Source organism: Neoarius graeffei, chromosome 5 (assembly GCF_027579695.1).
Source record: "Neoarius graeffei isolate fNeoGra1 chromosome 5, fNeoGra1.pri, whole genome shotgun sequence".
Lineage (NCBI taxonomy): Eukaryota > Metazoa > Chordata > Actinopteri > Siluriformes > Ariidae > Neoarius > Neoarius graeffei.
In genome coordinates this window covers 93,236,935-93,256,236 of record NC_083573.1, presented here as the reverse complement: position 1 = coordinate 93,256,236, position 19,302 = coordinate 93,236,935, and the positions used below count along the sequence as shown (strand labels likewise).

Genomic DNA, 19,302 nt, shown 5'->3' with positions numbered 1-19,302 from the left:
GCTAGGAATGGAGTTGCTTTTCTGCACAGATGAGTTGTACAGTGAAGTCTCCCAGTGCAGTTCTACTAAATAGAAACACTGCTCGACCAATCAGATTACTGGATTTTAAGTAGATGTTGTATATAAACGTACTGGCTGCAGGGGATGGTGCACTGGTTGGCTGGATGACCCCCTGCCCCTTATTAAAAAGTTCATTATTGAATGTCACATGATCCTGATCAGAAAGCATTTTAAAAATGTGAATCCAAGGTCAAAACACTTGTGATTTTCTGATATGCAAAAAGGGGTGTGCGTTGCCTTTTGTTTATTTCTGTCTTGTATGTTTGAAGTGGGGCGGCACGGTGGTGTAGTGGTTAGCGCTGTCGCCTCACAGCAAGAAGGTTCGGGTTCGAGCCCCGTGGCCGGCGAGGGCCTTTCTGTGTAGAGTTTGCATGTTGTCTGCATGGGTTTCCTCCGGGTGCTCCGGTTTCCCCCACAGTCCAAAGACGTGCAGGTTAGGTTAACTGGTGACTCTAAATTGAGCGTAGGTGTGAATGTGAGTGTGAATGGTTGTCTGTGTCTATGTGTCAGCCCTGTGATGACCTGGCAACTTGTCCAGGGTGTACCCCGCCTTTCGCCCGTAGTCAGCTGGGATAGGCTCCAGCTTGCCTGCGACCCTGTAGAACAGGATAAAGCGGCTAGAGATGAGATGAGATGTTTGAAGTGTTTCCTGCGTTTTTCTTGGTGTTTGTAAGAATTGACGTGGTATGTTAACTTTGCTCTTCTGTCAAGGTGTCTAAAAGCGAACAAGATGCAGCCCTTTTCAAGCTGGCAAAACCCCCAAATGTATTCAGTATGATTGTGAGCTATGACTTATTTCAGTATTTAAGGTAATGTGAAGTGGGATCAGTAGCGTTTTGAAGATTATGGGTGTCGTTTGTACTTTTAGAACACTGACCTGCTAAGGTAATAAGTAGCTGATGGGGATATTCTTGGTAGCATGCGTTTTCCTTTTGTTTGTGTGTGCTGGGATGAAAACGGGACAGTCTTTATGTAGTAGCAGTATCCAAATGAGGTTCAACACCAAAGGGCTGCTTTAGAGGTTTGGCCAAAGTTGGCAAGTTAACGGTAAGTACCATAGTGTTAATGGGTCAAAGTTTCCCTGGATGGATATAACTCTTGTACTTTCTCAATATTACATTTCCATAATATTGGTGATCTTTACTGTTGTATTACCAGACTTCCCAAACTTTATGACCACCCAAGTATGCTAGTACAGGCACCATTCAAAAACTTTGCAATTTTTCCCCCCCTCCTTGGTAACAGATGAGTCAATGTGTGCAAATCATAAGCGTTTAAGTGTACCTGTAGTGAATTTTTAATTACTAGCCATTTCAAAAGATCACGTGTGATACCAGTGGTTCCATCATGTAATGTTTGTCAAGTGCACATGAGTTTTAAGTCCCTGCTCCACCAGTCAGGTATGGTCAGTGACTTGTTGCCTCCTTCATGGGCTGTTCCAGCACCAGTAGTGATGCGCAGTCATGTAAATGAGATTTGCACACTTGATTTGTCTGTTTAGGCTGCAGTGGAGTGGTCACTGACCCTGTGCTGCAAACACCAGTCTAGGATAACATCAACAACCAATCTGCTCATAGAGCTATTTACACTTGAGATGATCTTTGGCTGGATCAAGTTGAAGTGTAAAAAATAAAAAGGGGCACCGTTCATCAGTCAGTTCTCAAGATTGAACCAAATCGCTATCATGAATTGAATTATTGTCCTGAATTGTCCGAAGCGCGTAAAATCCGCATGCCATCTCGCAACAAGTTTTACCTCCAAATAGCCTGAACTATGACAGATTTTTATCCTGTTTACAGTGGGCATTCCCACTGCAAAAGAGAAACCAATTGAAACTGAAAGCATGAAGGTGATTTCACATGGTAACAGCATGATGGTCTTTTATGAATGTGTAAGTGGGCATTTAATGCTTTGACTCTGGTGCGACCAAGTAAGGTGGCGAGTTTTGTTTCATCTAATTTAGGTAGTTTAAAAACTATTTAGCAGTGGGCGCATAAAGTATAAAGTTTGTCTGTTTATCATGCTTGTATGAAACTTGTGAAGATATTTATCTAAATACATGGACCACCTCATTCTAAACCAGTCAAGCTTCACTGGTGACACTCTCAACCCCAAAGTACAACCAAATCTACTTGCGCATAATGCCATGAAATAGATCTCAGCTCATTATCTCTAGCCGCTTTATCCTTCTACAGGGTCGCAGGCAAGCTGGAGCCTATCCCAGCTGACTACGGGCGAAAGGCGGGGTACACCCTGGACAAGTCGCCAGGTCATCACAGGGCTGACGCATAGACACAGACAACCATTCACACTCACATTCACACCTACGGTCAATTTAGAGTCACCAGTTAACCTAACCTTGCATGTCTTTGGACTGTGGGGGGGAAACCGGAGCACCCGGAGGAAACCCACGCGGACACGGGGAGAACATGCAAACTCCACACAGAAAGGCCCTCGCTGGCCACGGGGCTCGAACCCAGGACCTTCTTGCTGTGAGGCGACAGTGCTAACCACTACACCACCGTGCCGCCCATGAAATAGATGTGCCGTAAAATAAAGATCTGTTACAAGTATTGGATCTATATTCAACATGTTCTGACTGGGAATCTTGACCCACAGAACACTTTACTTGCACCTGGAATCAACGGCTGCATGCCACTTCTGGCCAGCAATGGCTGCTCCCCATGGTTCTGCCTCTGTGGGTAATTCACGAATAAAATTGTCCACAAAAGTGCCTTTTTTTGGATGGACTGCATGTCCTTTTGTCTAGAAGTAATACATAAAGCACGATTGATTAAGCATTACCAGTACTGGTACACTTTAAACTCTCCAATACTAATGGGCATGTTCTGGAGGCTCCACCCCTTCCCTATTTTGAGTGCTGTCAACACGCACAGGCTCCTGTACTTGGTCACAGTAAGTGTGTGTGTGGGGGGGTTATCTTTAATTTTTTAATTTTTAAAAAAATATAAAACGTAAGAATTTCATTGAGTGCATGATCGACCTGGCTAATATTTTGGACAATTGTATAGTTGGCATCCGTTTTAAACTAGATGAATGGCTCTAAATTCCAAACAATGGTTGAAGTATTTCTTTAGACTTTCAGCTAAAAGAAATGGAGGGAGGATGAGTTTTAATCTAAAACCATTAGAGGCCTACAGTGAAGCTTAATGTACACTTAACAGGTAATTTTGCTTCTCTTTTATGGATGATTTCACAATGGGGTGTTTTTACATTTAAAAAAAAAAAATTACATTGATCAAGGTCACAAGTCTAATGCACGGTTCTAGCACTACATCCTGCCACTTTGCTAAAGTGCATATCACGGGTAAATTCAGGAGTGAGATCAATGTAATTCTCCTATTTTATATTAAACTTTGGTCAAATATCTGTAACATTCTGCATTCTCTGCAATTTTTTTTTTTCTTTTACTTTGTGCAATACCAGAAAAATTCAGTTGAAATCAAGCCATTTGAGGCGAATTGGCCCGCCTCTGAAATAACTTGGCATTTGGATTTCCTGGCAAACATTGATTTTCATGACGTCGCGTGCAGGACGCCTCCTTCTGAATCCTACGTCAGCGCTGGTTTGTTTGAGAAAATGACCTGGTGGCTTTCTGCAAATTTCTTCAACGTTATCGCGTAATTATTAAAATGGTTAACAGATGTATCGTAGGAGGGTGTAGCAACACCAATCTTGATGGGATTAGTACTCATCGTTTCCCAAAAGACCGGACAATCAAGTTAACTTTATTGTCAGATATGCTCGACATACAGCACAGGTGAAATTTCAGTCTTCTCTGACCCACGGTGCAGACAGACAATGCAATAAATAAAAATAGAATAACTGAAACAGTATAAACACTCTAGATAAGAAATAGACATTAGACCAAACACTCTCAGGTGTGTATGTGTATATAAAATGAGAGAAATGGGAGCGCTTGGTCTACACAGGCTGTGCACTGAAACCGTACAAAGCTCGCGCAGCCTGCTGGCACTTCTGCAGGTAATGTCACAAAACTGGCTCCAGACTCCCTTGGGATTTTTCCAGACATGTTTTTATTTTTTGCTGTAGACAGATGGCCTTGTGCAAAATGACCCTTCTGGATGAGTGTGTAAAGGGACATACTTTCATATTTAAAACAAAATTGGTCCAGAATATGCCCTTTAAACTTGATTCATTATTCTGGTGTTTAAGTCAAATTAATGAGGTAAGATGACCAGTGATGGGTTGACCCTGAGTTGGTCTTGTTCTCTGCAGAGAAGTGCTTCAGACGCTCTACGATGAGGTCAAGCTGGTGGATGTGTTGGACTCTGGGGACACGGCACACTTGGCCTTGATGCAGAGACCAGACCTGGGTGTGACCCTCACTAAACTCCACTGCTGGACTCTTAAACACTACTCTAAATGTGTGTTTATGGATGCAGACACGATGGTGAGTCAGAGCGAGACCGGGGACATCTGAGCCGAGGGGGTTGGGGTTCTGATGTGGTGTTTTATTGAGCCATTGCATGGGATTCATATCATGGTGTGGGTTATTCACCATGCTTTGTTTGGAATACTGTACGTCCTGTAGTTAGCAAAGTGAGTGCATTTTGGCTAAATGACTGTTTAATGTGGAATGTCCATTTATATAATGGAATTTTTTTTACAATTTTATAATTTAAAAGTACAGTAATTAATTAAGCCACAATCTAATCATTCATGTAATCAATACTGCACTCCATAAGTACAGTGTCCTTGTTATACCTTATGTAGTGAGCATAAACGGTGAATTCTGTATTCAGCTTTGCTTAAATTATTCCTGCAAGGTGGTGAATGGAAGATGGTACTGTTTTTTTAGGTCTAAAATGTAATTTATTTATTTTTTTTTTTTTTTGTGCCCCTCTTTGGGACAGTTTGTTTTGCCAGATGTTTGCAGAAGAATGTTTTAGGTGGGGTTTACATTAGACCGTATCAGCGGATCATCAGATTAACGTTTTTAAAACGATTAGTGTGCACACAGCAACACCAATACACGATTTGCGTGCACACAGCAACACCAATACACGGATACGCTCGGCTCCGCAGGCATCCTGCGCTCCAAATCACTCCACCCTGAACAGCGAGTGCCCTCTGGAGGGTGCGTACTCCGGCCCTGAGCAGCTCACAGAGCGTGCGAGTGAAGCGCACGAGCAGTGATTCGGGACTGAGCCGTTGTGTGATCCCAGCGCAGATCACTTACCACTTGCAAGTGGAAGGATGGCAAGCCTAAAGACAATCATAACTACACAATGGGCAGTATTTGCATCAGTATTTGCAGTATTTTCATACTTTTATACTCTTTAATGAAAGGTGATACAAGGCGGAAGTCCGCGCCGTTTTTCAGCAGTCGCGTCACATGACCAACGCCAGCGAATCAGGAAGGTGGATGTCACAGTGACGTTGTCCAATGACGACGCCAGCTAGAGCTCAGCACAGCGTATCCGCGTATTCTCAATGTTTACACAGCACCGGACCAGACACGATCTAGATTGAATACGTGGACCCTGGCGGATTCCCGTTTCCCGGCGTTTCCAGGCGTTTTAATGTAAACGGACAGTGCATCCGCGAAGAAAACGAGACAGATACGGTCTAATGTAAACTTGGCCTTTGAGTGTCTTTGACATAACATTTGTGCTTGGTAATTGCTCTTGATAGCTGTGTAGTCACTGTAGTGTGTTTGTCTGTATGGTGATTGGTGAACCATTTTGCATCACAGAATATGCCACAGCGGTGCAGCCGCATGGACTCTGGGGCCTGTGATTGTATTGCCCAGACCAGTTGGTCTCCTAGTGGAAAATCCTTAAATGGTATGCTTAAAAAGTAATGGCACTAGGTGTACTGACAATATTTTTATAGTAGAATGCTATCCTTGACTTGCAAGTGATCTCAAAGCAAAATAGAAACCCGTATGTCGGCCACGTTGGTGGAGATACAAATGCGGGGTCGAGACGTTCCATACAAAACATGGTCATGTGTGCGCAACTCTGCTTGTTTTTCCACTGCTTTAAGTGTTCTTTTAGCTATTCCATATCTTTGTGGTGTTTGTGGTCACAGCAGTACTCGTGACTGTGGTACGTCTTGGCATAGTCTTGGCCTGAGATTCACAAACAAAAGCCCCATGAGGGCACTGCCCGGTGCCTAGATTTAATGATTCATACTATGGCACTCCTTTTGCTTTATAAAAATTTTTTGCTTCAGTCAAACTCCATTGAGAATCCCCCCCCCCCCCCCCCCCCCCCCCCCAAATAAATACTTGAAATGTAAAATAACTGATGGTGCGTATGAAAGGCTTGGGACGAAATGACCTGTATTTGTACTCCATGGTTGGTAGAAAAGTCTGAATTTTTTTTTTGTAAAAAAAAAGGGTCAAAACCACCCATCTGTCTTCGCTCTATCATTCAAATTGTGGTAATACTGAGAATTCAGCATTGTTTAGAGAGACACTCTTTCAGCAGCTGCCATCCTACTTGCTTTGTATATCCACCATCATTGCGGACGCTCATGACCTAGCACGTTTTGATCACGTGGTTGCAAGTCATCTATTTGGGACACAGATAAAGTATTTGTTGCTTTAACACCATTTATCTGTAATACTGCCAAAGTGCTATGAGCAACACAACCAGTTTTTGCTCGTACCAGGTGAAAGCTCTCAGGTGCTGAGCTCGAACCTTGCCACGTGATGCGTAGACTCGTCTGTCTGCACTGGCGCTACTGCTTGGCTACCTAACTAATTTGTCGGTTGAGCAACATCCATCAGCGTCTGTATGGTGAACGAGTCTGTCATGTTTAGTCACTTGCGTAAGTTATTAACGTATGTTGGTGTGATGGCATTTGACATGTCTGAGCTGGTGAATGGCATGTGCGCACGTTTTCCTCCCTGCCAGTTCTGACCAAATGCCTCTGACACAGAACAGGTATTGTGTGAATGCCTCATCTGACCTTTTTAACTGTTGCATTGAGTTTACATTTAAGCATGAACCTTGGCCAGTTATGATAAATGGCACTGATCTGGCAGATACTGGGGGGAAAATGGTGGGATCAGGTTATATTGGAGAAAAGGTGATCTTGATTCTTGAAGAAATTGATATGGGAGGGTTTTTCCCCTTTTTTTTTTTTTTTTTTAAAGGAGTGAAATAAGTTTTTAGGATTGTCTCATCTCATTATCTGTAGCCGCTTTATCCTGTTCTACAGGGTCGCAGGCAAGCTGGAGCCTATCCCAGCTGACTACGGGCGAAAGGCGGGGTACACCCTGGACAAGTCGCCAGGTCATCACAGGGCTGATACTTGGGCCAAGTTTACATTAGACCGTATCTGTCTCGTTTTCTTCGCGGATGCACTGTCCGTTTACATTAAAACGCCGGGAAACGGGAATCCGCCAGCGTCCACGTATTCAATCCAGATCGTGTCTGGTCCGGTGCTGTGTAAACATTGAGAATACGCGGATACGCTGTGCTGAGCTCTAGCTGGCGTCGTCATTGGACAGCGTCACTGTGACATCCACCTTCCTGATTCGCTGGCGTTGGTCATGTGACGCGACTGCTGAAAAACGGCGCGGACTTCCGCCTTGTATCACCTTTCATTAAAGAGTATAAAAGTATGAAAATACTGCAAATACTGATGCAAATACTGCCCATTGTGTAGTTATGATTGTCTTTAGGCTTGCCATCCTTCCACTTGCAAGTGGTAAGTGATATGCGCTGGGATCACACACACACAGCGGCTCAGTCCCGAATCACTGCTCATGCGCTTCACTCGCGCGCTCTGTGAGCTGCGCAGGGCCGGAGTGCGCACCCTCCAGAGGGCACTCGCTGTTCAGGGTGGAGTGATTTGGAGCGCAGGATGCCTGCGGAGCCGAGCGTATCCGTGTATTGGCGTTGCTATGTGCACGCGAATCGTGTATTGGTGTTGCTGTGTGCACACTAATCGTTTTAAAAACATTAATCTGATGATCCGCTGATACGGTCTAATGTAAACTTGGCCATAGACACAGACAACCATTCACATTCACACCTACAGTCAATTTAGAGTCACCAGTTAACCTAACCTGCATGTCTTTGGACTGTGGGGGAAACCGGAGCACCCGGAGGAAACCCACGCAGACACGGGGAGAACATGCAAACTCCACACAGAAAGGCCCTCGCCGGCCACGGGGCTCGAACCCGGACCTTCTCGCTGTGAGGCGACAGCGCTAACCACTACACCACCGTGCTGCCCTTTTTTTTAGAATTGTGGTTTACATATCTTGTACTTGGCAATGTAAGGAATTTTTTTTGGGGGGGTTAGCTATGAATTTCCTGTATTAAGAGCTTAAACTAAATCACAATTATTAGTTCTTACCATTTTAAATATTGTCAGGATATTGACATCGGATACGCAGTTTCATGATCAAGATCAAAAAAGAGGATATGTTATCATGCCATCTCTACCTCTTGCTTGTCTTTTATAGAATAATTTCATGCTCATGACATAAAGGGTATAAATCTAGTCTTTGTCATTCCATTAAAATGGAATTTGAAGCTCCTGTTTTGAGAGGCAACACTTGTATTCGCTGTTTATCCATGTCTGTTTTTAGGTGTTAGCGAATATAGATGAGTTGTTTGACAGAGAAGAGTTCTCAGCAGCTCCAGATCCCGGATGGCCCGATTGCTTCAACTCCGGGGTGTTCGTCTTCCAGCCTTCCAACGAGACCTACGGCAAACTTCTTGAGTACTGTACAGAGCACGGCAGCTTTGACGGTAAGTAACCCTCTGCTTGTGTACGTCTTAAGCACTGGTTTAGATTTTGATCCGTTACAGCACTTTAGTGTAAGCTGATCTGCTCAGGAATTAACTCCCTCTCTGTGGATCGTAAATGTGGTTGAGCCCCACAAAGCCAGTTTCTCTGCTTTAGTGTGCTTTATGACTCTGAGGGCTGAGTAGTGTTTAACTCAAGGTTTGATTAAAGACCCAAAGCTGTAGGAACCCAGATACAAGCTGTCTAGAGCATAATGTTTAATCAAATGTAAACCTACTGTACATGTTCATAATTCTGGATGCTGGTTTGTATTCAAAATACTGTTTCCAGGATTTCTGGAAGTTTCATCCAGGTTTCCAGTCATGGAAAATGCCTGAAAATAACCAATGGGGGGGGGGTTCTTGAAATGGTACTAAGGTTTAATGTTTTGTGTGTGTGTTCAAGAAGAAACTATGGTATTGTATACTAATTACATTTAGCAGGCGCTCTTATCCAGAGCAACGTACAACATTCCCAGAGCAGTTGGGGGTTAGACTTCAACCATTCCTGCTGGTCCAGGGAATTGAACCAGTGACCATTTGGTCCCAAAGCTACTTCTCTAACCTTTAGGCCATGGCTCCCTGACAGCAGAATAAGTCTACAAGTGTTTTTCTTTAACACAATGTGAGGGGATCTGTGGAAGAGGCTACAAGTTGAACATGGTACAGGTTTGGGATTTCAACAAATTTGAATCGGATGATCAGGTTAAACTTTGCCAGTCCCCTGGTGATTTGAATATTTGGTGGCGGATGGGTGTGTCTGGAGGTAAATCGGTCCCAAGAGGTCTCTAGGGGTTGTATTGTTCAGGTCTGTGGAATGACTGGTCATGTCTAGTCTGGTTAACACCAGACCATATCACAAGTGAAATATGGTCTGGGATCCACCTATTGAATTTCTCGTAGGGGAGGTGTGGTTTACGATTGTCAACGGCCATTTATTGGACGTTGCAAATGTCTATCATTTGGCGTATACGTAGCCCATGGCCAATCATGGCAGTTGTACCTGGTGACGTAGTTAGAGCGACGAAGAGAAGGAAAGAGAAAAAGAAGGCAAAACAAAACTGTTTTTTTTTTTTTTTTTTTAAACAAACTTTCGCTCTAAATTATTCAGAACAGTGTCTAAAGCTTGATCGAAAGTTTGGTTCGTATCGCTTGCCGCCATGTTAAATGTGATCCGTAAACAGTCCCAAATAAACTACAAGCTTCCGTTTGTCAAGTAGTACGCGTCACTGTCTTTCCACCCCTCCCCACTCTCTGATTGGCTCCCTAACTCAGGCGAGCCTTTAGACCATAGTTTCCATGCTGTCTTTTCAGATCGGAACAATTGTGCAAAGCAGCATGGGATTTCCCAGGCTAGGTCATGTCTATCTTGCTGAAATAATTTTGTAATTATTTGGCATGAGGTCTTGGTTTTATTCTTCCTGTTCAATTTTCAAAGCCCAAGTTATTTGTAGTATAAAATAACTTGCAAGTTGTGCACCAACAACCTTTCAACCCAAGTTTGAGCTGACCAAGTTACCAAAACGAGGATCTTTAAGAACATCAGAGTTGCAAGTTAATCAATATGACCTGGTGAGTAACATGGGTCTTGTGTTCAAGTTATGCAGAATGTTCTGGAAACACCTGAAGGGTTTGAAATGAACATGGCTTCAGAAATAAATGTGCTGGTGGCTTTTCTTTTTTTTGTATATTTAAAAACCACCTCTGTGCACACACTTGTACGCTTTGTTTACAGAACTTGTTAAAATCCCCAAATGTTTACCCATGTGTTGGCTCAAGTCTTCTGAACAGCTTTTACTGTGCCCGTGTCCACTCTTGGCCCATGGCCCTCTCTTCCCACCAAGTCTATTCTCAGCCTGGGTGTGGTGGTTCTGAATGGGCCCCATTCTATCCATGGACTGGCTTCTCAAACTGTTCTACATTCCTATCTGTTCAAGCAGAAATCTCTTCAATAGACGACTTTTAGGCTTTGCAGCCTGATGTACTTGTCCTTTCTAATGCACACAGTAAAGTTACATCTGTCAGGTTTCATTATGTCCAGTGAATGTGTGAAGCTGTTTTTCTCCCTTCATGGGTGTTGCACAACTACAACAGTCTCCCAGGTTGTATCCATGACCTCCAAGTGTTCGTAATCCAGACAGGGTGCTTGGCACAGGGGCATGTGCAGACAAAAAGCCTTTTCATGCTGCTGTTTAACTATTGGGTGGCGTTTAATGTAGGCACTTGTCTAATAGGATTAATGTACCGTTTTATCACATTTGTTTAGAAAGTGCTGAACATGTAGTTGTGCACACTGGGCCAGAGGACCGAGCTGAGCTTTTGAGATGCCTCAATTGCAATGCTATGATAGTAACGGGGGGCTAAAGAGCCTGTGTGAGAAATCTGGATTTGAGCAGCTCAGGACTAACAGCAGGCCAGCCTCAGTTTGAAGTACTTGAGTGGCTATACTGCTTCAGGAGATCAGCAACATGGGAGCATAAACATCCAGAGCTTTAAACTGAATGAGCGGGACTTTGCCTGTCAAGTTCCACATTGAAGTCCATGTGGCTTGAATAAAACTCTGGTAATGAGTGAAGAATTCTGTGGACAGCCAGCAAAATGTTAACTTTATACATCACACACAAACTTGTGAAATTCCTCTCTGCATTAACCGACCTGAAGCAGTGAACATGCACATGACTACACACACCCAGGGTAGTGGGTAGCCATGTTAACAGCACCTGGGGAGCAGTTGGGCAAAGTGCCTTGCTCAAGGGCACCTCTGCCTAAGGCTGCCCCATGTTAACCGTGTGTCTTTGAACTGTGGGGGGAAACCCACACAGACATGGGGAGAACATGCAAACCCCACACAGAAAGGCCCCTGTTGGCTGCTGGGCTTGAGCGCAGAATCTTCTTGCTGTGCACTGACCATGCTGCCCCTTGGTCTATTACAATAAACCAAGCTAAAATTTGGGTCATGTCAAGAAACCTGCTCCTGGTATCCTGTACCAGCAGTACTACCTGCTGCAGGGTTGGACTGTCAACAAAAAAAACTGTCTCCCCCGCCAACTCTTTAGAGTATGGTGAGGAGCATGGCTGGACATACTTGTAGCAAATACAAGATCTATCTAAAGGACACTAGCTCTGGAGAACCAACAATGGCTATCCAGAAACTTGATGGTCAAAGGGGTGCCACTCCAATTTTTAACTCATCCACCTGCAGGGCAGGCCAGGCCAGATGAGCTTGTGCAAATGTGTCCACAATTTTTTGTAAAATCATTATTCTTTCTATGTGATTGGATTTCAATCAAACTTGCATACAATCAGTGTTCCCCAGGTGGGTGTGCATAAAAACTGTCAAGACGGTGGTGCCACCGGTCACTTACAATTTTATGGGTGTCTTGGTCTGTATGAACTGCAGCCTCATTTGAGGTTATTTTTACCTTTTAGTTTCTCATGAGTACAAGGATGGCCATCAAGTGAAGTGCCTATGGCCCTTTAAGGGCAAAAGTATGCTGAACCTAAATGTTTATGATCTGAGGTTTCTCAGATGAAATATGCATGCTAACTACATGACTCCTAAAATGGTATTGACTGGCTAGTCCTGGAATACCCCTGCCCTGTACCTTTTCAGTGTTAAAGCATATATGCTGAGCCATGGCCTCACTGTTTAAATGCCTTGAGACCTCAAGAATAGTTTTAAGCATTAACAATAAATCTAATATAGTAATTTTTACAATTAAAGTGATTCATATAGGTAGCTGTCTGAATGAATGACCTTGATGTCACTGCAGGAAGGCTATCAGACTGACCATTTCCACTATACTAAAACAGAGCTGACTGCAACTTTGAGCTTCCAGTTTAAGCTAATTTATCGCCATGCCATGTAGATGTGTTACTGGCGGGTGCAGCAACATGACAGAAGGTGGATTTTGTTGCATTCATGGCCCAAGAATGTTCAAACTGCAAAGGTTTGGACGCATTTTATGAGAAGTTCACGGGCGCATTGGGCACCTACAAAGTGGTCTCTCCTCTGCTCTGCACATTTTACTGAAGACTTGTACAACCCCAATTCCAAAAAAGTTGGGACAAAGTACAAATTGTAAATAAAAACAGAATGCAGTAATTTACAAATCTCAAACTGATATTGTATTCACAATAGAACATAGACAACATTATCAAATGTCGAAAGTGAGACATTTTGAAGTTTCATGCCAAATATTGGCTCATTTTGAAATTTCATGACAGCAACACATCTCAAAGTTGGGATAGGGGCAATAAGAGGCTGGAAAAGTTAAAGGTACAAAAAAGGAACAGCTGGAGGACCAAATTGCAACTCATTAGGTCAATTGGTAATAGGTCATTAACATGACTGGGTATAAAAAGAGCATCTTGGAGTGGCAGCGGCTCTCAGAAGTAAAGATGGGAAGAGGCTCACCAATCCCCCTAATTCTGCACCGACAAATAGTGGAGCAATATCAGAAAGGAGTTCGACAGTGTAAAATTGCAGAGTTTGAACATATCATCATCTACAGTGCATAATATCAAAAGATTCAGAGAATCTGGAAGAATCTCTGTGCGTAAGGGTCAAGCCTGGAAAACCATACTGGGTGCCCGTGATCTTCGGGCCCTTAGACGGCACTGCATCACATACAGGCATGCTTCTGTATTGGAAATCACAAAATGGGCTCAGGAATATTTCCAGAGAACATTATCTGTGAACACAATTCACCGTGCCATCTGCTGTTGCCAGCTAAAACTCTATAGTTCAAAAAAGCTGTATCTAAACATGATCCAGAAGCGCAGACGTCTTCTCTGGGCCAAGGCTCGTTTAAAATGGACTATGGCAAAGTGGAAAACTGTTCTGTGGTCAGACGAATCAAAATTTGAAGTTCTTTATGGAAATCAGGGACGCCGTGTCATTCGGACTAAAGAGGAGAAGGACGACCCAAGTTATCAGCACTCAGTTCAGAAGCCTGCATCTCTGATGGTATGGGGTTGCATTAGTGTTTGGCATGGGCAGCTTGCACATCTGGAAAGACACCATCAATGCTGAAAGGTATATCCAGGTTCTAGAGCAACATATGCTCCCATCCAGATGACGTCTCTTTCAGGGAAGACCTTGCATTTTCCAACATGACAATGCCAAACCACATACTGCATCAATTACAGCATCATGGCTGCGTAGAAGGGTCCAGGTACTGAACTGGCCAGCCTGCAGTCCAGATCTTTCACCCATAGAAAACATTTGGCGCATCATAAAACGGAAGATACGACAAAAAAGACCTAAGACAGTTGAGCAACTAGAATCCTACATTAGACAAGAATGGGTTAACATTCCTATCCCTAAACTTGAGCAACTTGTCTCCTCAGTCCCCAGACGTTTACAGACTGTTGTAAAGAGAAAAGGGGATGTCTCACAGTGGTAAACATGGCTTTGTCCCAAATTGAGATGTGTTGTCATGAAATTTAAAATCACCTAATTTCTCTTTAAAAGATACATTTCTCAGTTTAAACATTTAATATGTCATCTGTTCTATTCTGAATAAAATATGGAATTTTGAAACTTCCACATCATTGCATTCCATTTTTATTTACAATTTGTACTTTGTCCCAACTTTTTTGGAATCGGGGTTGTACAAGACCTCTGATCTGTTGAGGAGCGTTGGCTATAAGCCCATATTGAAAGGGTGCAGTATCAAGGGAAAGATGTTTGTTTTATTTATTTAAAAAAGGAAAGCAAGTTCAGCTGCACCAGTTCTCCCAGTGTGAGCCAAGGGTTGTTGCTAAAACCCGGGACGGAACTGGACATGACTTATCGCTTGGGCAGTGACCTCTCCACAGTTGTTGGTAAAACCGGTGATGTCCCGGGGTTTAATAATTGCCTGAGCCGAGCAGTAATGGCGGAGTACTCCGTATGGAGAATAAGTGGACCAGCTGTCTGATTTCTTTGCTGTATATGCTTGCCTCAGCAGCAATATCTCACCCTTGCATGGAAGAAGTAAATGAATGGGGAACTGAACAAACTGAGTCACGTTGTTTCGAAACAATCGGCCACAAGGTCGGCCTTCAAGAAGCGAGAACGTGGACTGGTAAGCTGCGACTCTCATTTGGATACAAAACAACTAGTTTACCTGCATTTAGATTAATACATGTAACTTGTATTGTGTATTTAAGCTACCAGTACAAGATTAATTTGCTTTAGGAAGTGATTGTCGCAGCTCATCTGATTTTTATTTAATTGGCCTTTTACGTTTTCAGTGAAAATGCATGTACACGTTTGTTGCATAACACCTATCCTGTTTTAATGAGAGTCAACCCACAATCACTGAAGTCAAATCCGTCTTAGTTGAGCAACAGTATTTCACCATAAATTATTTATGACTTTGGTCTATAGCTGTCAAAGACCTCGGCCTTAAAACCGCATCCTGCTGTGATGTCATGCACTCAGGGCTGGCTGGCTCAGCGGGGCAGCTCAAATGCCAACTTTTTTTTTTTTTTAATTCCCATTTATGCAGCATACAAGAGTCAAGGATGGAGATACTATCCACTCAGAAATGTACTTGAAAATAAAGGTTCTGCATCCGCACGACAACTGCAACGAGATGTTGTTTAAAAATATATCGCGTCCAAATGGGCAACGATCAGTAAAACATCAGGTCCATATGGCAACACAACGCTTGCTGAAAACAATGCAATACACATGCCACATCTCTAGGGGCGCTGTAAGACGGTCCCTTCAGAGACACCAGAACAATAGAAGTAAGGACGCATGCGCATAAACTATTATACGCGAGACTTCATATTAGCCACAAAGTCAGGAAAATCTGTTCGTAAAATTACATTATAATGACCAAATACAATGAAGTGTTTTTCCAGTCTCACCTGTGAAAGGTAATCCCATGTGATCTCGTTTGGACGGCAAACCTGTTGGTACAGTTAAACGCAGCTAATCTTTATTCTCCGCTTTGACCTATCCAATATGGCGGCGAGGATGACTTATGATTCTACACGGAAGGCGGCGTCTTTAATGGTCCGGAATAAATTGAATGCTACACATTGATGGATTAATTTGCTCTTCTACGCCCTTTTTGAGGAATGTATTGCAGGACTTAAACCAACATCTGAAGAGGTGAGATCGCTCCTTTTTTTCCCTATTTTTGCTGGCGGGATTGACTCTGCCCTAAGGGCAGAGTGTCTCTCTCTCGCTCTCTCTCTCTCTCTCTCTCTCTCTCTCTCACTTTGCACCATTATACAAATATTCACAGTGAAAATATTTTGTAAGCGCGTTTCATGAACCAAGTTATAGGATTTGTTGACAACTCGCATCGAGTTCGTTACACTTCTACCTGGCGTGAAGCACTCAGTCATGTGGTTGTGATGTCATCGTAAACAAATCCGTTCTACTCATCCAGACGACTTCACAACGGCAACGTTGCCAGATCTTTGCACTCTGGAACCCGTTCTCAAAAAGATTGCGTTTTGGGCACCCAAACCGCCGGTGCCGTGTGGACGCCAGGCCTAAACGATAAGCAATTGTATCGGAGTCACCTGAATCCGTTGCCGTGTGGACAGGGCCTAAGTGCCCCAACACACCCACTTCAACTCAGGATTGGCAGTTGATTGCTTCCTCCTTCAGATTGGGTGTGTTGGAGCAGGGAAAACAAACATGCAGGACAGGGTTCTCCAAGACCAGGGTTGGGGATCTGTTCGCCGGTTCATCACTATTCAAGAGCCCCAAAATCTTGATCTGTACCTTATTGGAGATGAACATGATACCCAGCATGGACATCTCTTTTTATATGGACATCTTGGTCAGTCATTTAAGTTGGCAAAGCAGAGATGTAAGGTTTTGTTAATATTGAACTCCTGGATTTCTGCATTAATGTGATACTTTCACTTGGAAAAATCTCAATTTAGAAGATGGCTTAATTTACACTGGCATGTAATTGCATTTGGAGTTTAATTGGTGTAATAGTTTCCTTGTCTTTGGCAGGTAGTCAGTTCACGAAGAGCCTCATTGGTGCTGTTTCAAAGTGGCTTGATGTTTGCTGGAGGTGTTTTGAAGCTTCTGTTCCCATTGGAATGAAACAATTTTTTTTTTAAAATAGGATTGGTCTGTAGTATGCAAGACTAATTCACTTTGACCTTTAACGTTTTCTGTTCTTGCCTTTACTCAGCATATGGCTTAGAGCTTGGTTGAAGGAAGTCTTGCAATATTTTGTGGAAGTGGGTATAAAATGCGACAGGATTGCTCTTGATTCCAGATGTTGTACCTTTTTTGAGAACACAATGCCTCAGGTGAAGTTTTAGATCTAGTGCTTAAGAATCCTCAAAAACAAGGTGGGGGTGTGCATTTTAAAGATCTTGGCGTGATGAACAAAAGGGTATTCGTGTCCTGTTGGCTTTGGAATGGAAGGTCACTGAATATGGAGTAGAAATACCAGTTAAATCCATGGCAGAAGTGACCTGGAGGGGCCTTTTTTTTTTTTTTTTTAAATTTCCTTTTTGCTTGTGGACGCAAGCTCTTGCTCTCATCCTCTGCCAGATGAAAGCAGCAGTTGGCAACATACCTTCTTCCAGAGCCCTGTTTATCCTCTCAAAATGAAGGCTCTGAGACTAGTGTAATGTTTGTATAGCCTCTCACACCAGGGGGATTTTCTGCTGCTGATAGCGTGTCTATTTTAAATTGCAGGGTACATTTCAGAGTGAATTGGCTTCAGTAGAGCAGATGTACTGAGATGTTATATGCATGCATTCATCTTAAGGGGTAGTGGGTTTGTGGTATGGTCTCTGGAAAAGATCTGACAGTTGAAGTCTTGAGTGATTTTCTGTACAAGATGTTTTGAAATATGATTAACATGACCACCTTGAAGTTGCTGACTTTTGCTGCAAAACATGGCAGTACTGATCCCTTTCTTGATTTGGGTCCATTGTGAGGGGACTGGAGGGTTTTAGGCCTGGTGGTTTGGGCATAACCACGGTTGAGGCTTTAAAAACTTTCACAAGTTTGCATTGTGGTATAAAGTCTAGTAGAGAAGTTGGTTTATTTGCAGTACATTTAACTGGCCTCCAATAGTTTCCAGTGTTGGTCTACTGGCCCCCCCACTCTGGCAGAACAGGCCTCATTTCTTCCTCCTCCTATTGGTGTGGATTGCTGGGTTTCATGTTACTTCACATCCGCCTCATTAGTTATTCAAAACTTTAGCCGGTGGTCAACCAAAGCTCAGTTGACGGTGTTTGTATGAAGGTGCATTGCTTGCATAAATGCCTTGAGCTTGTTTTTAGGTTGTTTTGAATCGATCAAATCATGAAACCGATAGGTTTCTTTAGGGTCCCCTGTGAACTTAAAGGGTGAACGAATATAGGATTTCACAAAGATGAGTGGTGGCTTTTAAACCCCTCACTGAAATCAAAGGGAGCAAAGCTGGAGCATGCTCGAATTTGCAGTGGTCACTTGGTGAAAGGTTTGTATATCCCTCTCAGCTATGTCCTTTGTGTTTTTTCCAAGTACTTTTCTTGCTGTCGTTATTTTATTGTACTTTTTTTAAAGTCACGAAGCGCTAAAGTCCCCAGCTGTTTTTGTTTACGCCTCAGTCCATGTACATGGTCATGACAATTCTTACCAAGCCATATAGTTAGAACGTGCCATGATCATTTCTCCATCTTGTTTAACTAAGATCCAGGTAGAGCTGGGCGATATGGCCAAAAAAAGAAATTCACAAACCCGATTTTTGATTTTAATCTTTTTTTTTTTCCCCTTCCCCCTACTAAAATCAAACTACAGATGACAAAAATGGTTCAAAGCAAGTTTTGCCATTTTGTTTTCACTTAAATACTTAAATTTCCCCTTTGGGGTTAAAGTGCAACCAGAAGCCAAAAAACAAGCTTGTAGATGTGATGGCAGACCATGCCATTATAAATAGTGAGAATATACAGTAACTTTTAGAAAGCTTTCTCTAACATAGCTTAGTTTCAAACTGGCACTGATGCAATGCACCCTCAAACTTAAAATAAATAAATGCCCCCTTTAAAAAAATTTTTATATACTAGTGCATCTCAAAAAATTAGAATATTGTGAAAGTTCAATATTTTCCATCAGTTATTTAAGGTGAAAATGTTATATATTATACTCATTACACAAATTAAAATGTTTCAATCATTTTTCTATTTTAATCAGTATGGCATACAGTACAAAAACATAAACCATCTCAAAATATTAGAATATTTCATTTCGAGTTTGAGTAAAACAGCCTGAACACAGTGTATCTCTCAGTCTAGTTCAGTACACACAACCACAATCATGGGGAAGACTGCTGACTTGACTGTTGTCCAGAAGATGATCACTGATGCCCTCCACAAGGAGGGTAAGCCACAAAAGGTCATTGCTGAAAAGGGTGGCTGGAAAAGGTGCACAAGCAACAGGGATGGCCGCAGTCTTGAGAGGATTGTCAAGAAAAGTTGATTC

General features: G+C 42.8%; 1 protein-coding gene across 2 annotated transcripts in view; it reads left to right on the top strand.

The window, feature by feature from the left end:
• The window catches only part of gyg1b (glycogenin 1b), a 72,418-nt gene that overhangs the window by 31,245 nt on the left and 21,871 nt on the right, over positions 1-19,302 (top strand). For both annotated transcript variants that reach the window (XM_060922534.1, XM_060922535.1), the window contains exons 3-4: positions 4,321-4,495; positions 8,657-8,819. In XM_060922534.1, the coding sequence (XP_060778517.1) occupies positions 4,321-4,495; positions 8,657-8,819 (338 nt within the window). The remainder of the gene's footprint in view (positions 1-4,320; positions 4,496-8,656; positions 8,820-19,302) is intronic.